The sequence below is a fragment of the Ruditapes philippinarum genome, unplaced genomic scaffold (assembly GCF_026571515.1).
Source record: "Ruditapes philippinarum isolate M1 unplaced genomic scaffold, ASM2657151v2 ctg2930_1_1_1_1, whole genome shotgun sequence".
Taxonomy (NCBI): domain Eukaryota; kingdom Metazoa; phylum Mollusca; class Bivalvia; order Venerida; family Veneridae; genus Ruditapes; species Ruditapes philippinarum.
Window position 1 is genome coordinate 68,415 of NW_026856802.1, and position 21,766 is coordinate 90,180.

General features: G+C 32.6%; 1 protein-coding gene across 1 annotated transcript in view; it reads right to left on the bottom strand.

Moving 5' to 3' along the window:
• LOC132747741 (protein AATF-like) overlaps positions 1–21,629 on the bottom strand; it is a 33,528-nt gene extending 11,899 nt beyond the window's left edge. Inside the window, exons 1-10 of the mRNA XM_060737234.1 lie at positions 21,541–21,629; positions 10,116–10,277; positions 9,303–9,525; positions 8,319–8,485; positions 7,363–7,437; positions 6,834–6,968; positions 3,325–3,439; positions 2,483–2,656; positions 1,529–1,637; positions 372–488 (exon numbers count right to left, since the gene is read on the bottom strand). Coding sequence (XP_060593217.1) covers positions 372–488; positions 1,529–1,637; positions 2,483–2,656; positions 3,325–3,439; positions 6,834–6,968; positions 7,363–7,437; positions 8,319–8,485; positions 9,303–9,481 — 1,071 coding nt within the window. The 5' untranslated portion in view covers positions 9,482–9,525; positions 10,116–10,277; positions 21,541–21,629. The remainder of the gene's footprint in view (positions 1–371; positions 489–1,528; positions 1,638–2,482; positions 2,657–3,324; positions 3,440–6,833; positions 6,969–7,362; positions 7,438–8,318; positions 8,486–9,302; positions 9,526–10,115; positions 10,278–21,540) is intronic.
• Between the last annotated feature and the right edge of the window lie 137 nt (positions 21,630–21,766).

Genomic DNA, 21,766 nt, shown 5'->3' on the forward strand with positions numbered 1-21,766 from the left:
CTTTGAAAACTTGTAAGTAAAATGGGGCATAAGTCAAACAAGTCAACTATAATTGCCTTAATGGGCATCAAGATCATGAATAAATTTTCAATATTTCAAACCAATATCTCAAGGTAAGAAGGGATGGCCCGTGGAAAAAAAAAAGTTGTACAAAATCCTAACTTAAGGTCAAAATTAAAACAAAAACATTTTGTTCAGTTCATGACAAGAGTAATGTTCTCCTGCTTAAAATGCCTGAAAGTAATATCTCAATTGGTTGTTTGGAAAAGTTTAAAATTGTGATGATACAGAATGTGCTTTCAATGTTTACAATTCTGTACAGTCAAGATAAAAACAACATCTTCTATACAACATACAAAAGATACACTAACTTGTTGTGGAGGTGGTAAGATCTCTGGTTGGTCAACTTTAGGCTTGGTACCAAGTACTCTATATACTGTTCTCTTCAGTTGTGTTCTCTTTACCAATCTGTCTTTATCAGCTAAAATCTGAATATATAAAATAATACAATAAACTTATAATGAAATCACAAGCTTGAAAACATAAAACGCTTAAAGACATTTATGATAAAACCACAAGGTAGGATGTATGTGCTTTTATGAATTTGAAATGTAACACTGAAGTAGACGAAAAATGTTTAATTTAGAGCTATCAACATTTTTGCTACTGTTTGTTCACTGGATTTTTTCGCATATTACAAAATATGTTCTTTGAATAGATTCTTTGCAAGTGTTAACATGTTCTTTACAAGTCTTGGTAAAATCACAACATTCTCAAAGCAAAAATGTCTTTTTTTATATTTTCTTATTATTTCAATGTTGTTGTTTTTTTTTTTGCAATAAGCTTTATTGCATTAAGTTATATTGGTACTGCCTTTTGGTAAATGAGTCGCCCCATGACAAAACCAACATCAGCATGGAAACAGACAAGTCTGCGCATCCGCACAGTCTGATCTGGAGCCATGCTGTTTGCCATCAGTTTTTCTACTTGTAATAGGGTTTGTAAGCGAACATCATTGGATCCTGATCAGACTAGGCTGGTCTGGATCCATGCTGGTCTCAAATGCTCTATGCTGGCTTTGTCATGGCGTGGCTCAAATATTTATAATGATTAATACTTTATTTGTGGATTGATTTGTCTATCATTCTTAAGTGTTGACCAATTTTGCAGTTATCTAGTTATAATTTGTGATCATTTATTTATTTATCATTTCTCCAACAGATAAACTACTAATATCATTGGTATCCACATGAATATTGAATTTATCATAATTCAAATTAACTGCTCTTTTTGCCTAACTTTAAATTTATTTGTGAAATAGCGATTCCAGGGAAAGCACGAATATCAGTGTCCCAAATTCACTTTGTGGATTGTTATAGTATACCCTGTGCTTTCTGAAGTTACTTTCTTTGCTAACTAGACAAATTGTTAAATACAGCAAAAATTCATATTTTATCATTCACACATTTTTGTGTTATTCAATGTAATCATTATTTTGTACATGATGTACATGTATGAGTATACAAACCTGATTAATCTGTACAACAGCTGATTGATCAAATGCACTGAATGATTTACCCTTCACTTTACCAGTTGCTAGCCTTGTCTTGTCATACCATTTCTGTATGGTAGAATAACTGTAAAATTAATGAAATATGTATAACTGTTATTGTCAACAGATTGAAACAAAAAGTGTTTTCATTTAACAATGTAAGGGACTATCCACAGATTTTTAACTTTATAAAGATAAAAGTGGTGACTTTAATAATAATTGTTTTTGAAATCATAATATTTTGAGCCACACTTTTGTTTATCTTGCTTTTATGCTGATTTAACACTTGACCTGGTTTTATCTCAGAGGTGAGTCCACCCAACCAGCCTTCCTTGATATCTAGCCAATAATTACCAATTTCTCTGTAAGTGACAGACTACTAATTCCACATGATTTCTGAATCAGCAGCAAGATAGAAATGACCATTAGACTCAATGTCTCTAAATCAATTGTCACAGAGAAATTCACCTTGCTTGAGAAACAAATAAGTCAATTCAAAATCTGATGCTCTTGATAATATGCTTAGCAGGAGAATATGAGATTCAGCATACTATGAAAAACAATTTAGTAATAATTTATTTTAAAATACATTCTACATATGTAAAATAACAAAAGTTTTCTAGTAAACTGAACAAGTCATTCATTGGGTCATCATATACCAAACTTTTTAACCAGTTTTGTTATCATTCATACCAGATCATCTTCTCTTATAGTTTCAGAGTTTATTATGAATGGCTATTTTTACTTATATAGTTGGGTCCCTTTAAGGACTGCTTTCACTCAAGAAAGTTCTTTAGAATCGTGCGGTTTTTGCCAAAAATTCAATTTACACCTATGTTTTTCCTTACCTTTTGCATTTATTTTTCCCAAAACTTAAGGGAAGAGTTGTGTTCCTTTAACTACCTGTAAAAAAATCTGTTGTGACATTACCTATAGTCTGTAAAACTGGTGTGTCTTTTCTTTAATACTTCAGGATACTCGTCTAACTTTAGTTTTCTTTTTCTAACTATCATAGATGATGCAGACTTGGCTTCCTCTTTATCTATCTCTTCATCAGTGTCACTTGGTATTTCTTCATCATCGTCATCATTAATGTCAGATGCTCTAGAAGGATAACATATAATATCTTTTAAAATCTTAAAACAACTATCTAACAGCTTCTTTATATTCAATAAGGAACCAATGAAATTATCATTTAGGTAATATCTATCTTTTGGATTACAAGTAGATGAACAAAAGCCAACAGCAGTCTGCAAATTTAACACTAGCTCACTAGCCCATGGCTGTTAGAATTTTTGGTGAGGCTCATTTAATTTTCCAAGTAACTAGGCCAACTGGCCTTTGAAAATTAAGCAGTCAATAACCTTAGATTCTGAAAATGAAATGAATGGATTTCAAATATAATAAATGTAGTATCATCTATGTCGAAAAAAGTATAACAAACAAACTGTGTAACTCATTATTCTATTGACATTACTTTCCACTTCCATCAAACAACCTGAATGACTTGTGGATATCAGTCAATTTTTCTGATACTTTCGGATCATTTATGCAAGCACTTTTAAGTGTTAAACAGACTCAATCAAACAGTCTACAATTTTCATGTTATTTTGTCTTGATTGATACTTCCAAGGGATCACCTTTTGTCCAGCATTAAGGAAAAGGTAAGTGTTATAGAAGGTCAGAATGACAAACCAGAAACTAAATTAATACAACACTGAAACATTTCAGGAAGAATTACAATGTATTGATAACATAAGAAACAATTTTACTTTTTACTAGTGTCTGTTTTGCCATCAAGGATATGTCTAGTTTCTGTATTTTGGTGCAGCATCAGGTCTTGTAGATGTACTAGACTAGCAAGGAGGTGCCCTAATGCTTGTTGAGCTGGAAGAAACAATATACATGTCTGAATAACGTAACACTTTCAATTTATTTCATAATAAAAATATATATGTCTGATTAATATTACATTTTCAGTTTATTTCATTAAAGAAAATGCATCCAAACAACAGTTTTACTTTAACAACATTGTATGAACCTCTTCATTAGTATAAGAAGGCTATATGGCCAAGTGACTGAGTTAACCAAATTTGAATCTTTTGCAACACTTTGCTGTGGGAATTATTTTCATTACTAGTTCGATGATAACCAGAGTTTTAACACATCTGCAAATGTTTCTAAATTCAAACTTATTTCACCATTTACATGTTCAAATAATGATTTCTGTTTTAACCGGTGCTAGGGGGCGTGATTGAAAGCTTGCATTTTCCACTTCTAACTATGAGCAGGCTGAATTAAACCAAGCCAGCAACATTTTCAATTTTGCCTATTTTAACATCCATCAAAGTTTGCATTTTTGACCATTTTATGGAAGATTCCCAGCTAACTTACAGAAGGTCTGTCTTTCTATTAAGATGTCTCTTTATGTATGATCAAATAATACAGAGAGGAATCTGCTCTCATCAAATGATTTTCACAGTGTCATGATCGTTGATTTGTTATTGAAAAAAGACCATTTTAGAGAATAGAATAGCACTAAAAACTTGTAGGTTTAAAAATTTTGTGGAAGGTCATTTCAATTCCTTGTTATAAAATTGTTTTTCTGTTTTTTTACACTGACTTTAACACAATTTGGTCATATCTTGGATGTTAATCCGCCTAATTAGCTTTCCTGGATAAACAACTAGTAATTCAGGGCTCGACACTAACGATGGTCCGTTAGCCCGAGGCTACCAATTTTCCCCAAGGACTACCCGAGTTTCCAAGCTGGGTATCCCGTCGGGCTACTCAATATTTCAGTGACCTGATGTCTCTAAATTCACTAAAAATAATTATTAAAATAACATTTTTAGGCTATGATTCAAAAAGAAAGATAAATTCATCTTACTAGTAAATAATTAGCCGTTGGGTCACTAGTGTCAGTCACAGCAGACGCATAATAGATTCTATTTAATATCTATAAACTTGCGAAAAGTGAAACCGGAAGTCCAACTTAATTGCCGATTTTTCCAGCCTACTTCCATAGAATTCTTTGTCTATTAAACATTTCAATGAAAATATTTGCTCATATTGGAACCTATTCAAGGGTTTAAACTTAAATGAATATGATTTGTTGATTGATGTAAATCACACTGACAATGATAACCAAAATAAACGTGTTGTCTGAAATAGATCTGATTTCGGATGTAATTTATTCGGACATGAAATTATTGATTGGGAAAAAATCTGTTTATAAAAAAAGAGAAGAAAAATGTTTAAATCTCTTAAAAAAAGAGAAAAGAAATATTCTTAAGTATTTGTAATTGTCTTTGCCATAACTTCACAATGTTGTAAGCACTTCTTAATCATGTACAAGCAAATGTAAACAATAATGCCAATACATGTAAATGAAGAAAAAATTGTTAACAAATACTAATACCCTAGGCATAACTAGAACTCCGCGAGTCGGATGTGTCGCCTTGTGAACAATGTAGTTTAGGGGAAATGGCCAGGACAAAAATGAAATATGAAAAATAACAAAGGGCAATAACTAAAAAAAGAATAAGTGCAGAGCAGCAGTTTCTGTACACTGCACTTCTTATCAATAAGATCTATCATTCTATGATGTTTCAAGTCCACAGCTTTCATACTTGAGGAGAAATGACCAGGACAAAAATAAAGTAAGAAAATCAACAAAGGGCAATAACTCAAAAATAAGAAATGCAGAGTATCAGTTCTTATGCACTGCACTTCTTTTTAATGAGATCTATCATCCTATGAAGTTTCAAGTCCATAACTTTTATACTTTCGGAGAAATGGCCTGGATAAAAATTAAGTATGAAAATTAACAAAGGGCCATAACTCAAAAATTAAGAAATGCAGAGTACCGATTCTTGTGCACTGCACTTCTTAATAATGAGATCTATCATCCTATGAAGTTTCAAGTCCATAGCTTTTATACTTAAGGAGAAATGGCCCGGACAAAATTAAAGTATGAAAATAAACAAAGGGCAATAACTCAAAAAAATAAGAAATGCAGAGTACCAGTTCTTGTGCACTGCACTTCTTCTTAATGAGACCTATCATCCTATGAAGTTTCAAGTCCATGGCTTTTATACATTAGGAGAAATGGCCCGGACAAAAATAAAGTATGAAAATTAACAAAGGGCAATAACTCAAAAATGAGGAAGTGCAGAGTACTGGTTCTTGTGCACTGCACTTCTTAATAATGAGATATATCATCCTATGAAGTTTCAAGTCCATAGCTTTTTTAGTTGAAGAGAAATGGCCCGGACAAAATTAAAGTATGAAAATTAACAAAGGGCAATAACTCAAAAAATAAGAACTGCAGAGTACCGGTCCTTGTGCACTGCACTTCGGGTTATTGAAAGAAGCATGCATACCAAGTTTGAAGTCATTCAGACTTATAGTGACTGAGTTATGCTCCGGACAAGCTTTAGGGGATGCCGACAACGACGCCGCCGCCGACACCGCCGACAAAAGTAACCCCTATATGTCACCTTTTCAAGGCGACACAAAAAACTAAGGCAATATAGTTTGATTAAAAATGGCTTTACATTTCTAATTTCGTGTTTAAATCAGGGACAACAGATATTAATCTAATGTCCCTATTTAAATCTTCTGACAGTTAAATAACTGAATTACTAGCACTAGTAAAAGTTTGTTATTCTGATATTTTGTTGTTTTATCATTTATCTTTTGGTGATTTTTTCCAATAAATTTGAAGAGATCTCGTGCTATTGTTTTCTTATCTTCAGATACATACACTCAAAATGCATTTAAATAGAATAAGAATTTTTTTTTATGTTTTACAATGAGGACTACCTAGATTTGCCAAGGACTACCTGATCCTCAAAGTAGGTAGTCCTTCTGACTACCCCTAAAAAAAGTTAGTGTCAAGCCCTGTAATTACAAATTTCTTCGCTGCCGTTTGAAGTAACCTGAAGTCCATATATGCCACACAATTCATGATATATCTGCGTTGCAGCTATATCAAGCCTAATGTGACATTTACTGTAGCTTCGAATTTCATTTTTGTTGTCCATTGTACATTATGATCAGTAAATTGGTCAGTGTCTATGACTGCATACATTTTAGACTTAAATGGCATGAAACAAACCGTTATAGTTAGCCAATAAATGCCTCTTTCAAGTGCAATGGAGTGTATTAAAATACTACAAGGATAAAACTACAGAAAGTGACATGACTTATTGAATGATCCTTATATATCTTTAAAATAAATGTTACAGGTTCATCTGTTCTTGTCTACTTTAATTACCTTTTCCGGCCTCCTCTTCAAACACATCTGATGTCTGCTCAAATTGTGGCCATGCTTGTTTCTGTGGAAGTTGGTTTACAATAGATACTGCCTTCTGTAGTTTAATTCTTCCCTCCAGTAATGTATCCCATAATCCTAGTTAAATATATAAATAATAATCAAAGTTAAATACTGGTAAAGTAATATTTCATTACCTTCTGTAGCAGAACTGGTAAGTAGATGTCCTTAAAAGTGCTAATGATAACTCAAATTCCCAAAATAATCTTAAAAATTTGTAACTTCATGTATCATAGCCATTTTTTGGTCTTTTTTCTGGTCCAAATTTATCTAATTCTCTATTCAAAAATTTCTCAACCCAGTTGATCTTTCACATTCCAAACATTGTGAAAAGAAAAATGTCCGGTTAAAACAAGCAAAACAATGCATTATTGAACAATACGTAAACAATATCAAATGTATTCTAGGTCTAAATAGAAATTCTATTTTTGCCTACATTATATATACATCAAGTAAGTGTATAGAGACATACCAAGTTGATGTTTAGCAGCTTGACCCTTGGCTACTTCATCTGTTGCTGCTGAAGAGAATTTCTGTATTCCTTCATCTGAAAACATGGTAGGAACAACACATAGTCATAAGAACGAGAACATCACCGCTAAACAGAATCCAGAAACAATGGTCTTCAACATACCGAACCCTATATCACCAATACCGGCAAGCCCTAGCACAAGCTCCGAAACCATCTGTCAGGATGAGTACCTGTGTTTTAACTCGGATAATGAACTTATAATCAATGTAAATAGAATATATGGACTTCTCTCTAACAATTAAGAACTCTATAAATAATACAGACCAGAATTTAAATAATTAATTGGCATATTGCCAATATTGACTCTATTTTTAGTAACAATTGATCTATATTTAGTAACATACGTCATATAACGTAGCCGTTTTTTTACCACCTTAAGAGACGAAATTTTTATTAAAATTGTCCTGATGAAGGTCGTATAGACCGAAACTAGTAGACACAAATAAAATATTGTAAACTTGCTCTGGTGTTGACGTGTATTACTCGTTAATTTATATTTCCTTGGTTGAAAACATGGTAGTTAAAATATGCATCAGGTAATGTGCAATGAAGTAAAAGCAACATGTAAAATTCGTTGAACATTTAAGGGGCCTTTCTCAAGTTGTGAAATTTTTACTAAATTTACGAATAGGTCACTTTAGGTGAAAAGTCTTTTTATTGGCACTCAAAGTCAGAGTTATGGGACCTGCGCCTATCATGTTAAATAATCACAGAGAATAGGTGTGTGAAGTTTCAACCCATTCCCTTCAGTAGTTTTGAAGATAACAACTTGCACGCAAAAACTTAAACAAATTACAAATGTGATGGTGACACATGTTATCATAATATATAATGTTCTAAGACCATTTAAAATTCCTATCTTATCAAAATATATTAAAATCTCATGTTAAACAGACCTTCGCTATCCAATTCCTCATCATCATTTTCATCATCATCAAAATCTTCATCACTCATTTCTTCATCACCTTTCCCACTGTCATCATCATCACTCTCATTCTCATCAATATCATCATCAAATTCTTCATCATCAGCAAACTTAGAATAATCTCCATCATCTTTAAACCTGAAAAAATTTAATAAATGAGCTGCATCATGACAAAACCAACGTAATGCGTTTGCTACCAGCATGGATCCAGATCAGCCTGCGCATCCGCGCAGTCTGATCAGGATCCATGCTGTTCACTATCAGTTTCTCTACTTGTTATAGGGTTTGTAAGCGAACAGCATGAATCCTGATCAGACTGCAAGAATGCGCAGGCTGGTCTGGATCCATGCTGGTCGCAAACCCATTATGTTGGTTTTGTCATGACACGGTTCAAATGTTCCACAGCCCTTGTATCTTTTTTGTTTGTTTGTCTGTTTAATTTTACGCCTTTTTCCAACAGTATTTCAGTCATATAGGCGGGTAGTTTCCTAACCATCGTTCCTGGAGAGTTACACCAGTACTAGACTACCTTCCTCCGCGCTAAACTACCAAAGCATCTCCCGGGGATCGAACCCACGCCAGAGAGGTACCTGAAGTAGAAGTCATCGACTCTAACCCCTCGACCACGGAGGCGGTACTGTATCTTTTTTGCATTCTATGACAATTTAATATTAATTGATATACATCAGAGTTTTGAAAGTATTATGCAGTTTACTGCTGCAGTTAAGAAATTATGCTGGCAATATGAATAAACAATTTATTTAACATTAAGCAGAATGTCCTACCTAAGCCTATACCTGCTGAATTTCTTAAATGGTCTTGACCAGCATTGACTGGTCAGACTAAGTAAATAATTGTGGCAAAGGCTTTCGGTTCTAGAAGGGTGGGAGTTACACTGCATCCTTAAAACAAGCCACAGCAAAAGTTTTGCAATATGGTTCTTTATGAAACTTACGAAAATTCATTAGCTCCAAATTTGTTGAACTTATCTACGGTCATCAAAGCCTCTTCTTCACCACTATTGTTATCATCATCATCATTACTATCATCATCATCATCTTCTTCATCACCAACATCATCATCTATTACAAGCTTATCATCATCAGACAGGTCACTGCCATCATCTGACCCCATTTCATCATCAACATTAAAACTGTCCTTTGACTCTTCTCCACTGTCTGAAATGTACATATCAGTCAAAAATGTTATCACATATTTTATTCAGTTATAGTCCATTACTAGTTAACTAACATAGTCATATAGAAATTTTTATAAACTATGTTGATGGATGAATTCCACATGAGCTCCTCTGTAATGTGTTATTTCAGGAATAGGCAAACACCCTAAATGATCTACCCACCCACATAAACTTATCTGGTAGCTACCACTAAAAACACATACCTAATGATTACCACCTCAAAACACTTCGGAAAACTTCATAAAAAAAAAATAACGGGTCTTCAAAGTTTCAACTCCAAAGCAAGTCAGTCATAATAAAATTATGTCCCCATCCTTTTCGCAAATGAATTAAAAATACAAAACATTTAATAAAGATTTAGACAAAGGCAAAATTGAAATAAACTACTTTTAAGTTTATATGCAAATGACATTTTAATATTTTTAACTTTACTTAAAAAAAATGACAAAGGCCCACTTCAAAGGTTTAAAACTAATACCAATGTTATGTTTAGCATTTAAGAATGCATGTATACAGTTTCTTTTTAGTTTTTAAAACAATCCAAATTTGTAGAAGTAAAATATATCTAACCATCACTAAGCTCAGTGTTAAAATGTTTCCTTGATGTCTTCTTTCCTGCATACTTCTTATCTGTATCAGCAAGTATTATTGCTGTTTTCTGTCTCAATTTACTTGGCTGAGTGATCTCTTCATAATGGTCTAAATCATGATCTACAACCTTGGCATTTGTATCTGTAATAACAAAATGTATAAAACTTTAAACTCATTAAAAACTGAACTACATGCAATTCATAGAGAACAATTGTTTGTAAGATTGATATACATGTATATCCACATATATTTTGAACACCAGATGTAATATTTTCATAAGTGCCATGAAAGAAAATATAAGAGCAGGTTTTTACAAGCAAATATACTTAGATTTTACAATTAAAACAAACAAATTTTCTTTCACCTACATACATGAGTCACCTCAAATGTACAATAATCAAATGAAATATTTTCTTCATGCAATGTTCAGTTTTTCACTGGATGGTCAAAATAGGTAATTGGGCTTACAACTTAAAACTTATGCTTCTCTTTTGTTGATTTGTAACTCTTATTCAGAAATATTGCACATGTGCAACACATTTCATAGGTAATACTATACAATTTGTTCATTTTTAAAAAGACTTAAATAAAAATGTTAAATAAATTCAATATCTAAAAGTTCAAAAACTTTCAAAGAACAGAGCATCTGAACATGTGAATCAAAACTGTCTTTACATTTAAGCTGAACGCCTACACATTGATTCATGAAATCCTATTAGCCCTGTGATGTCATCAAGATATAGGTGTTCACTGACCCACTAAATGCTAGCTTGGTTATTTTACGTCAGATCTGATCAATATATGTTTCCAAATCTTGAGAATTTTTTTTTGCTTGATTGTATGTGTATTTGATAAATTTATTACATCAACATTCAATATAAGATCAATAAAGTGATCAGGTCATCAAATGGACTGTACGATAAACATATTTACACCTGTTCAATTATGCATTTTGATTGGACAAACTTGTTGGATTGTGTGCCCGCTAAAACATGTGTAGTTATAGTATAACGTATGTCCTTACAAGAGTATTTAAACCTGACATTTATCTAGGTCAAGAATGGGTGTAGCCATCTGGTTAGCTAAATAGGTAGAGCATTGCACTGTGAATTGGGAGAGCTTGGTGTGATTCTGATACGGCACAGTTCACTTTTGTTGTGATTGATGATGAAATCCTTTCTACGGTCATTCACACTGTACCTCTACACTGGCATGTATCAGTTCCTTGCTTGAATGAAGGCAACTAGAGTAGATCCGGGTGATATCGGACAGTTACGGACAAGATCGACCATATCAGAATATGGTTTCGAAATATCGTTGTCGTCTCGACAGTCACAGCTGCTATCTTCGATATATGACGTTTACAAAGACGTAGGTTGTGTTTATACCGCTAATTTTAGTTGTATTATGGGATATACTATCTATATTAAATACCGGGTTGAAACGGACAAAAGTGTACTGAATCGGACGTGCATTTCGGGGAATATCGGACATGCTAACTCAAAGTGGGGAATATCGGACACGTATGTTTTTTTTTAAAATAAATTGTTTTAACCCAACTATTTCATATCAAGCATGTTTATTCTTAGGCTGTATTATAATATCAATGTTTTAAATACCAAAATGAACACTCTTTTTTAATATAGCTATTAATCATAAACGTAAATTTTGCCAGTGAATTTATAAAAAGATCAAGTAAAAAGCTTTTTTTGAGTAAACATTACTTCTTCCCAGAGTAAACGTACACCATTTTTATGTTTCTTTATCAAGAGAAAGCAATATTAGTGCAAAATCTGCCTTACATGAACATATGTTTACAGTTTTGTTCATCTATGATATGTTTGCACAACAGTATAATATTACTGTTTACAGTTTTGTTCATCTATATATGATATGTTTGCACAACAGTATAATATTATGTTACTGCAGCCTTTGGCGCTTTGTACTTCCTGCTTTCTTCATTATTTCTTTATTTTTCTTTTCTAAAGCCTTCATTTCTCGAATTCTTTTTCTGTCTTCTTTCTCTTGCTCAAGTTTTTTCTTTTGTTCCTTTTTCCTTTTATTTTTTGTTGATAAATTTCATCGGATGTTAAAAAGTCTATGGCTGGTCAACTTTTTTATTAAAACTTTCTTTGATTTTGGTATTTCTGGTGTAGGAAATTTGAATTCTTTGTTTATTTCATTGTTCCAAAATTTGTTTCAACACTTACTACATTTGACTTGTTCATTTTTCAGATGTGATAATTTCTAGTTGCCCTCTTACAATCAGGTCAAGAAGTGCTGATGGGTCATCTATCTCAGCTACACCATTTGCATCAGCTGTTCCAATAAGAGTTGCACCCTCTGGTACAGCCGACGACTCGGGCGCCTCACATTCCTGAGGTATAGAACCTGATGTATTCAACGACTCGGGCGCCTCACACTCCTGAGGTATAGAACCTGATGTATTCAACGGGACAACAGCACTGGTGTCGTGTTCGCCGTGGATAGAGGTTATTGAATATGAAGAATTATCAAAGGGCAAAGATGGCGAAAATGCTGACATTGGGATGCTTGAAGGATTGAAAGGAAAGATCCCGCAAAATTCAAAACCCTTCGCGATATTTTCTTTATTAACAGTTTTCATGTAGACAGACTTAAAAAGTCTTGGCCACTCCCATTTTGTTATATTGGGCGAGTTGCTCATAAAATCAGTACACTGGCGGTTGTACTCTCTTTGGAATGGCCCGAATACAGTTTTATCTTAAAGGGTTTAAAGTACTGGGTTTGTATGTGGGGGCAGAGCAAATAGATGAATGTCATTTTCCACGGGCCAAGCTGATTCCAAACCAATGGTTTCATGTGAACTGTGGCTGTCAAGGATAATCATCTGTGGCCCCTCTCTGAAACCAACAATACCTCAAAAAGTGATCTTTAAACCACGTAACACCCAATATATCTTTCCATCCAGGCCTTCTTTTGGGTAAAGTATATTTTGGCTCCGTGAAGGACCTTGGGTTGCCACCAGTTAAATATGCACGGAGGGACTTCTCTGTTTGACCCCTTCAACGGAATAAACCAATGGGGGAATATCATTACCCAGCGGCATTAACACATGCAAGGACAGTAACGCCGTCTCTACAGTTGCCTACCCTTCCTGGTACATTCCGTTGATCCTGTTTTCTGGCCAAAACACTCCTTCGAACGGTCTATGGAGTCAAAGACACGTTGGTCTCGTCAAATATTCCAAATGGAAGGTGAGGGGAACTTATGGAGGTTTTAAGGGTGCTGAATACACTTCCCGAGATTCCGCAAAGTATTTATTTGTGACCTCGATATTGACGCATACGTGCTTCTACGGAGTTTAAGCGGGGTAGGTGTTCTCAATGACAACATCTGGGGTGTCTCTTTTTAAAAACCATCAAACCAATCTTTACCTGGTATGCCGTTTCGAAAACGGTGTTCTTAATCTTCAAATTGCAAGGGCAAAATGGCGAACACTTTCACATGCATAGTTGGTTTGCCCTTGGTTTATACCAAAAGCCCATTTCTAAACCAGCTTCTTTAATTTTTCGGCTATTTCTATTTCAAACCTCTAAATGGCAGAGAAACAGTTTCTTTACCCCGGACTCGCATCTTGTGAAACCCGTCCTGTTTACCCGTCAGATAAGTGTGGATTTGGGAACTGAAAAAATTCTTTGGCTGCAAACCTCTAATAGACAGACGCCCACACTTAAACGGCGGCAACTGCGAGTTCCAAGTTTTGTACGATTATACTGACATCTAAAACACCTTTTAGCTTTCGTGCCATCGTTCTGTTTAGAATAAGATTTTTAGAATTAAGAATAAATTTAAATTTTCAAGGAGTGGCCGCCGGATTGGCCCGGTGCATTTTAAGGTGTCAACAATGCCCAATATGCTGAACCGATTAATAAATTATGCTCGATTTCCAAATTAAACTATCGACTTTCCCGATTTTTTATTTTTGGATGTTATGGCAGTAATGTAAACAAAATTTATGTAAAGCAAGTTTTAAAAGGCAAATTATACTTAAGATATTTCTGTCCAACCCAAGTTGATAGAATTGTTTTGAATTACAATGTTTCTTTTTAGATAGAGGGGAATTTGTGTCCGGCGCAAAGAATCGCAACACTGAAAAAAAATAATAACGGCGGCGTGATCGGCGGTGAACTTCATTGGTGTAAATGCGTGTTTTCTTTTTATGGAGAATAAAGAATAAATTGCAAAATCAACTTTTAACTTATGTGGATAATTTCTAATTTTTCAATTATGAATTATATTGCTTTACCCTTTATTAGTTTTGCCTGATTTTAACATCACCAATTTTTATTATTATATTATTGTTATAATTATTATTATATTTTTTCGCGTTTAACGCCAAAAAAAGACTTTACCCTTAGTATACACGTACACGTGTACGACATAAGTTTACAAAAACAGGTTGTTTTACTAACTCGTGTACCAAATTCCTTTATAAACATAAATTGTTTCTTTTTTCATGTTTTCCTCTATATGGTTTATATGCAAAGACAGTAAAATATTATCAATATTTGATGGCAATCTTAAAATTCATCATCAAAGTTCTACTTAAAAAAACAAAACCACTAGCAATCATTTCAAATTTGTGATAGATTTTGAAATAAAAATCTCTTTTTCAATAGTCATTTTTGATTTCCTTCATTATTCAATCATTTATAGTGAAAACAAATTTCTTTTTAAAGTGTATTCATTTTAATGTCGTCGATGATTTCACAAACTTTTTCAAACATTTTTTAAAAGGTAAAATATGAATTAATCTTCGTGACAAGATTACAATACTTTTGATCTCAGCGTTTTTGTCATTCATAAATGAATGGATTTCTGTCATCATAAGTCTTGCACAGTGGCTATTCTCTGCCGTTTCAAGTAAAATGCAAAAGTAAATCTGTCAGAAAAGGATGATTCAAAAATACCATTCCCGATCGAACATGTTAATCAGTTTCTTTTTCAACAATCCTATAGAATAAAGTATTGCCTCTCCCAACCGATCTCCCGTTTTGCTAGCATACGAGGAAAGTCCATCGTCTTTGCTGCAAATATATTATCAAGGCATTTAAAAAAACGTTAATGATGACTTGAACACCTATGTTATATAGACAACGGCGGCACTGACGGTTACGTTACATAACAACATTCCTAGATATAAAAATTTAAAGCGTAATTAAGATGCTTAATTTACATCTAGTCAATATTAAAAAAATGCATACATTTATATCAACAAACAAAAAAGAGTAAATATTTTTAAAGAGATATAGAATCTATCTAGATCGAGTTATTCCATCTGATTATTGCTAACTTCTATTCATGTGTCCGATGTTCCCCACTGAGACATTTTCACTCTAAATGCGTGTAGGGTAATATCGGACGGTTTTAAATTTACAAATAAATAAGGAAATACCTTCTTTTTTAAGTTAAACATGATTCTAACTAGAAATGTGTCATCATGCCACGGATGCCCCCGCATGCAGCCAAAATTTCAGATGGTGCATTAATTTTTTTTTTTCATTTTAAGTTCAAAGCCCTTAAAACTTTTCAAATGTTAACACAACCATTTCCATACAACGTTCAAGGCACTGAAATTATTTTAGTCTTAACCTTTAGAAAAAGCATATTGCATATTTGTAGCCAAAATAATGGCCAAAGAATGAGTGCTGAAACTGAAAGTTCAAAATTTTTCCAAACATTCAGGAAAGATAAGTTTGTCTAAAATCATTGAACCATGACCAAATTCAAACTTAAACTGCTTATTCCTAAGATGTATCTATATTATTTTCAAAGTGAAAGAGACATAACTCTGCCAAAAAACCATCAAACCATGACCAAATTCCAACTTGACCTGCCCATTCCTTTGACATATCCATATGTCAAATTAAAATTGAATATGTAACACTGTTAGGTAGATAATGAACAGAAACTGTAAATTTCATATTATTTTCAAAGTGAAAGGGGCATTACTCTGCCAAAAATCATTGAACCATGACCAAATATGAACTTGACCTGGGCATTCCAAAAAAATATCCATATGTCAAATTTGAGTTGAATGTGTTGTACCATTGGGGAGATAATAAACGGAAACTGAAAATTTCATATTACTTTCAAAGTGAAAGGGGCATAACTCTGCCAAAAATCATTGAACCATGACCAAATTTGAATTTGACCTGCGCATTCCATTGACGCATCCATATGTCACGTTTGAGTTGAATGTGTTGTACTTTGAGGGAGATAATGAACGGAAACTGAAAATTTCATATTATTTTCAAAGTAAAAGGGGCATAACTCTGCCAAAAATCATCGAACCACGACCAAATTTGAACTTGACCTGCGCATTCCTTTGACGCATCAATATGTCACGTTTGAGTTGAATGTGTTGTACCTTGAGGGAGATAATGAACGGAAACTGAAAATTTAATATTATTTTCAAAGTGAAAGGGGCATAACTCTGCCAAAAATCATCGAACCATGACCAAATTCAAACTTGACCTGTATTTTCTCATGACATATCCATATGTCAAGTTTGAGTTGATTGTGTTGTACTGTTGGGGAGATAATGAACAGAAACTGAAAAATTTCATATTATTTTCAAAGTAAAAGGGGCATAACTCTGCCAAAAATCATCGAACCATAACCAAATTCGAACTTGACCTGTATTTCTCATAACATATCCATATGTCAAGTTTGAGTTGAATGTGTCCAACCGTTCTTGAGATAATGAACGGAAACTGAAATTTCATATTATTTTCAAAGTAAAAGGCATAACTCTGCCAAAAATCATCGAACCATGACCAAATTCGAACTTGACCTGTATTTTCTCATGACATATCCATATGTTAAATTTGAGTTGAATGTGCCCAACCGTTCTTAAGATAATGAACGGAAACTGATGATGACGGAATGACAGAATGACGGAATGACGGAAGGACGGAAGGACGGAATGACGAACAGGGGTAACACTATATGCCCCGGCCATTACATGGCGGGGGCATAAAAATAACAATAAACTATATTGCTTCAAAGCAACTATTTGTCAATTATTTTCAATTTCAAAGACTGGAGGTTTGTAAATTTTTTGGTACCTCTATAAAATATTGGTGATGCTCCGATGTAAACAAAGGCGGGAAAAGAATGTGACATCATGATATTTCAGTTTTTTAGCCAATCAAAATCGCCGAAAAGACAGTGTGACGTAAAATATCAAGTCACTTATGAATTTGAAAAAAAATCACCCGCTTCGTTGAACAAGACGACAGCGATACGCGGTATTGCCTGCTGCACAGTAAATGGGCCAATTGTGTTAGCATCTAAGTCAAAAAATAAAGTTAAACATACAAGACAATATTTGCCCTTTTTAAGTATCTTAGGGTGTCTGTAACAATATTTTTGGAAAGAAAGGATAACTTTTTTTGGAATACCTTTTTTCAAAATATATTACATCTTTTGCGGACCTGGGTGTGGGTAGGGACGGATGTTTACAAAGATATACTAAAAGTCTGAATATCTTACATTTATAAATAAAAATTGTATTAAATTTCTCTTTATTTTATTAAAATATTATGTGTTCTGATCAATGTTACAAAAAAAAATCCAGAAATTCATCTTAGATAGAAAAAATATTTGCCTTCAAATTTTTTTCAGTATTTTTCACACAAAATGAAAATTTCAAACATGTTAGAAAACAGAGAGAAATAAAACAAGGATAGGTTAACCAAAATCATAATTTAAATCAAATATGCAACACATTTCTTATTAAACAGTAGAAATTATAGGACTTTCTTATGTATATTTCTTGTCAGATAACCAAAAATGAATTGTAATCAGGGGGACGGATGTTACATTTTTTGGGGGGGACGGATTGTTACACTAGATTGTTTAAAGCTCATAGTTCATACTTTTTTTTTGGTTTTATTTTAAAGCAATATAATTTATAACGAGTATATGCTTTGTACAGTACAATAAATGTAAAATAATTGAACAAATTATGAGAAAAATGTAGAAATATACCCGATAATTATGGAGTTTTTTACTATTTTGCGTTTCACAATGAAAAAAGTTGCATTGACTTAGTTTTCTTCCATTTATCTTACATTTGAATGAACATTAAAATGTTTGGAATAAATAGAAAAAAACATTTGCTAATTAAACAAAAGAATCTTTGTTTCCAGATAATGCATTAACGTTAAAGGAGAGAATGTCATACCAAACAGGTACTTTCTATACATGAAATTATTTTACTTAAGTTAAATAATAAGATTTATATTTGTAAAAAGATATGATACAGTGTGAAGTAAATAAGTTTTTCAGATTGAAACATATGGCAAGCTTGAATTTTTTCTCATTACTAAAATCTTCATAAATTATACACAATTAAAATTTTCATTAAAAATTATAAGATTTTAATTGCTGCATTAAGTTCTATCGGATTTGATGAAATTTTAAGTAAATTAATATGGAATTTAGCAGCATTATGCCAAAGATTTTTATTATGATTCAGTATCATAATCTCATTAGTTCTATAATTCTCTGTGTAAATATTTCAGTTGTAACATGAACTGCTAACTTAATGAACTAAATTAATTCAATAAAATTTAATAGGTGCAAAAATAATTTGGCGCAAGGGGTTTATTTACAGAATAATTTTTCACAATTATTCCAACTTTTTCATTACAGGAATCCTTAACATATCCTTTACTTACTTTTCACTTAATTAACAATAATTTAATGGGTCAAATTGTAATGAAAATGTGCTTGAGTTTTTTTGGAGAAAAAAGAATCAAAAAATTTTTAATCAGGGTGTTGAATTATATTTCTTTATTTGTTTATTTTTCAGTGACTACATATTTAGCCTATAAAATTTTGAAGTTCATAAATCCTTTGACTTATTTGATCTTCAACTTTAATACTTAATGACAGACATTCCTTGAAACAGATATGGTAGTCCCCTCCCACTGTTTTTAAGCATAATATATGATAATTATTATATGCACCCCTACTGTTTTGTAATATATTCACACTTCCCAATATACAATATAACAGCTCCCAATATACAGCTCGTTAACTTCCAATAAAGTGCCAGCCCCTCTTCTGTGTGTATAGTTAGGATCCATATCCCACTGTTTTATGAGGGGCTGAGATACATGGTTTGTTTAACTATTTAAGGCTAAAGAATTTATGTTTAAACAATTGACCAATTTTAAATTCAAAAAGATACTTTCAACATCTCTTATCGTTTGCACCTCTTTCCTTATAATTATCCTGTTATGGATTTTATGTTTGTTTTCTTCTAGTTTTTTTTTTTTAAATAGTATTTAATTTGTTGTGTGAAACGTTCCTATTACAGTTGCAAAGCTTACTACTTCTCTATCATGCATCATAAGAACAAGATATTAAGTTTCGTATTACTGTAAAAAAGAATTTTTTAGTTCAATTCTTGTAACATCCGTCCCCTTCTGTACCCTTAAGTTTGTAAACACAGAATACAAAAGATTATATTTTGATATAAATTTCATATTAAGCTTAAATATTATCTTAGTAAACTCATAGGTCCACTTGATGTTAAAAAATAAAATATAAATTTTATTTCAAAGTAAAATAATATTGTTTTCAAAAGCAAAAAATACTGATTTTTTTTTCAAAATTAAGGAATTTAGTGTTCACAAATAATTTTTTTTTTTAAAAATACATCATTTCAGTGCTTTATTTCTGTTACTTCTTCATTTTTCATTTGTAACTTTGGTGTTTTAAGTGTAAAATTCCTTTTCAGTTACAGTTTATGTGAGATTTTATAAGCACTTATATAGGGGGCGGATGTTACGGGGACGGATGTTAACAGACAACTTTTAACATTATTGTATTTATTTTTTTCTCATAAACATAGAAATTGGCATTTTTTTATAACATTTTCCATTGTGAGGCTATCATTAAGCACCAGGAACATTGTTTTTTATGAGTTATTGTTTTATAATTGGATATTTTATGACAGGGGGCAAACGGATGTTACAGTTTTTTCATCACAAAATTTTTTTTACCACTAAAATGCCTACTATGGTAAAAATGTTTGAAAATTTGAATTGAAAACACTTAACATATGTTTTTTTAATTCATATTTCCATAAGATTGAGACAATAAAGTACTATTTTTTATTTGTAATTGGGCTTAAAGGTATACTTGTTTGCTTAACAAGTGAATTTTTTGAAAAAACTGATGCATTACAAAAGTCTGATTTTACTAAAATCATCTTAACGATAAAAACCAGGATGATGTATACCAAGTATTAAATATCACTGGAAAGGTTATTAAATTTTCTATGTGCATGTAAAAAAATTAAGTGATAAATTAAAACAGATAATAGTGGTGTTAATTCTAAAAAACACCAAAAAAAAACAGATGCTAACACATTACATGTAAAATTGGGACATTTTTAGGGTAATAAAAATGTCTGTATCTTTTTTTTGGGTAATGCTATCACAAAAAAATTTGGGGCACATTTGCTTTATAGTAAGTCCTTTGTTAAAACACAAAAAAATAATAGAAAATGCAATATATTTTTTTTGAAAAAGCCTGCATTACATGTATTTTTGAAAAATTGGCCCATTTTACTGTGCAAGCAGGCAAGTATACAGTTTAGTCGTTATTATGTGAAAACAAAATGTGTCCGATTCAGTAACGGTATCCGATACTCCCCGGATCTAACTCTAGTAACTGCTAAAAATGATTGACACCCCACCCAGGAAAATGCGGTGGCTGATATGTGCTTTGGTAAATTCAATGTGGCTTACTGCCGTGATCTGGAGTGAAAGCTACCCAACACCACCAAACCAGGTCACAAATTAATGGGAAATCACAAAGGCAAATAATGATATACAGTGTCCTATTCTAGGATTTTGAAAAAAACAGCGGGGATTTTTATCAAAAAGTGAGAATTTATTACATCTGACAGTCTTTTTCCTTCTTTCCCCCCTGAAAAAGATAGGGGGAGCTCTCAAAAATAAGAGTGAATCCCCCCCCCCCCCCCCCCCCCCCCCCCCCCTTCCTAGAATAGGACTGTCACTGTATATATCTTTTAATAAATAATTAAAGATATAATTTTTCAAAACAAAGTCCATATATTAGGCCTTAACTATGATACAATTGAAACTTCAACAAAATTAATAAGGATATTAAACCCGTTTATGTAGTAGAAATTAAAAAAATATGCAAAAAAATAACATCCTCGCGAAAATATGTGACAACAATGAATAAATAATCAAAAAAAATGTGTTTTGATCGTATGTTAAAGCGAGGGCAGCCGGCATCTTACAGGGGAGGAAATCATTTTGGTTTTCTTTTTTTTTTTTTTTTTTTTTTTTTTTTTTAGAATCATTGTTATTACCATCATCTGAATTGTCCTCAAGATCTTTTGAAAACTGGCGTTGGATTCGTAAGTTTCAAAATTTCGTCTCGCAGTTCGCCATGCTGATTTTTTAGGCGACAAGAAGAGCAAAGAGCGAAAAGATTATTAAAGTCTTGGTAACATTTTCTAGGGCCGTAGGGCAGATGCACTTTAATTTTCTTTTGATAATGAGAACTTAGAAATTGGTATATGATTTTTCTTATTA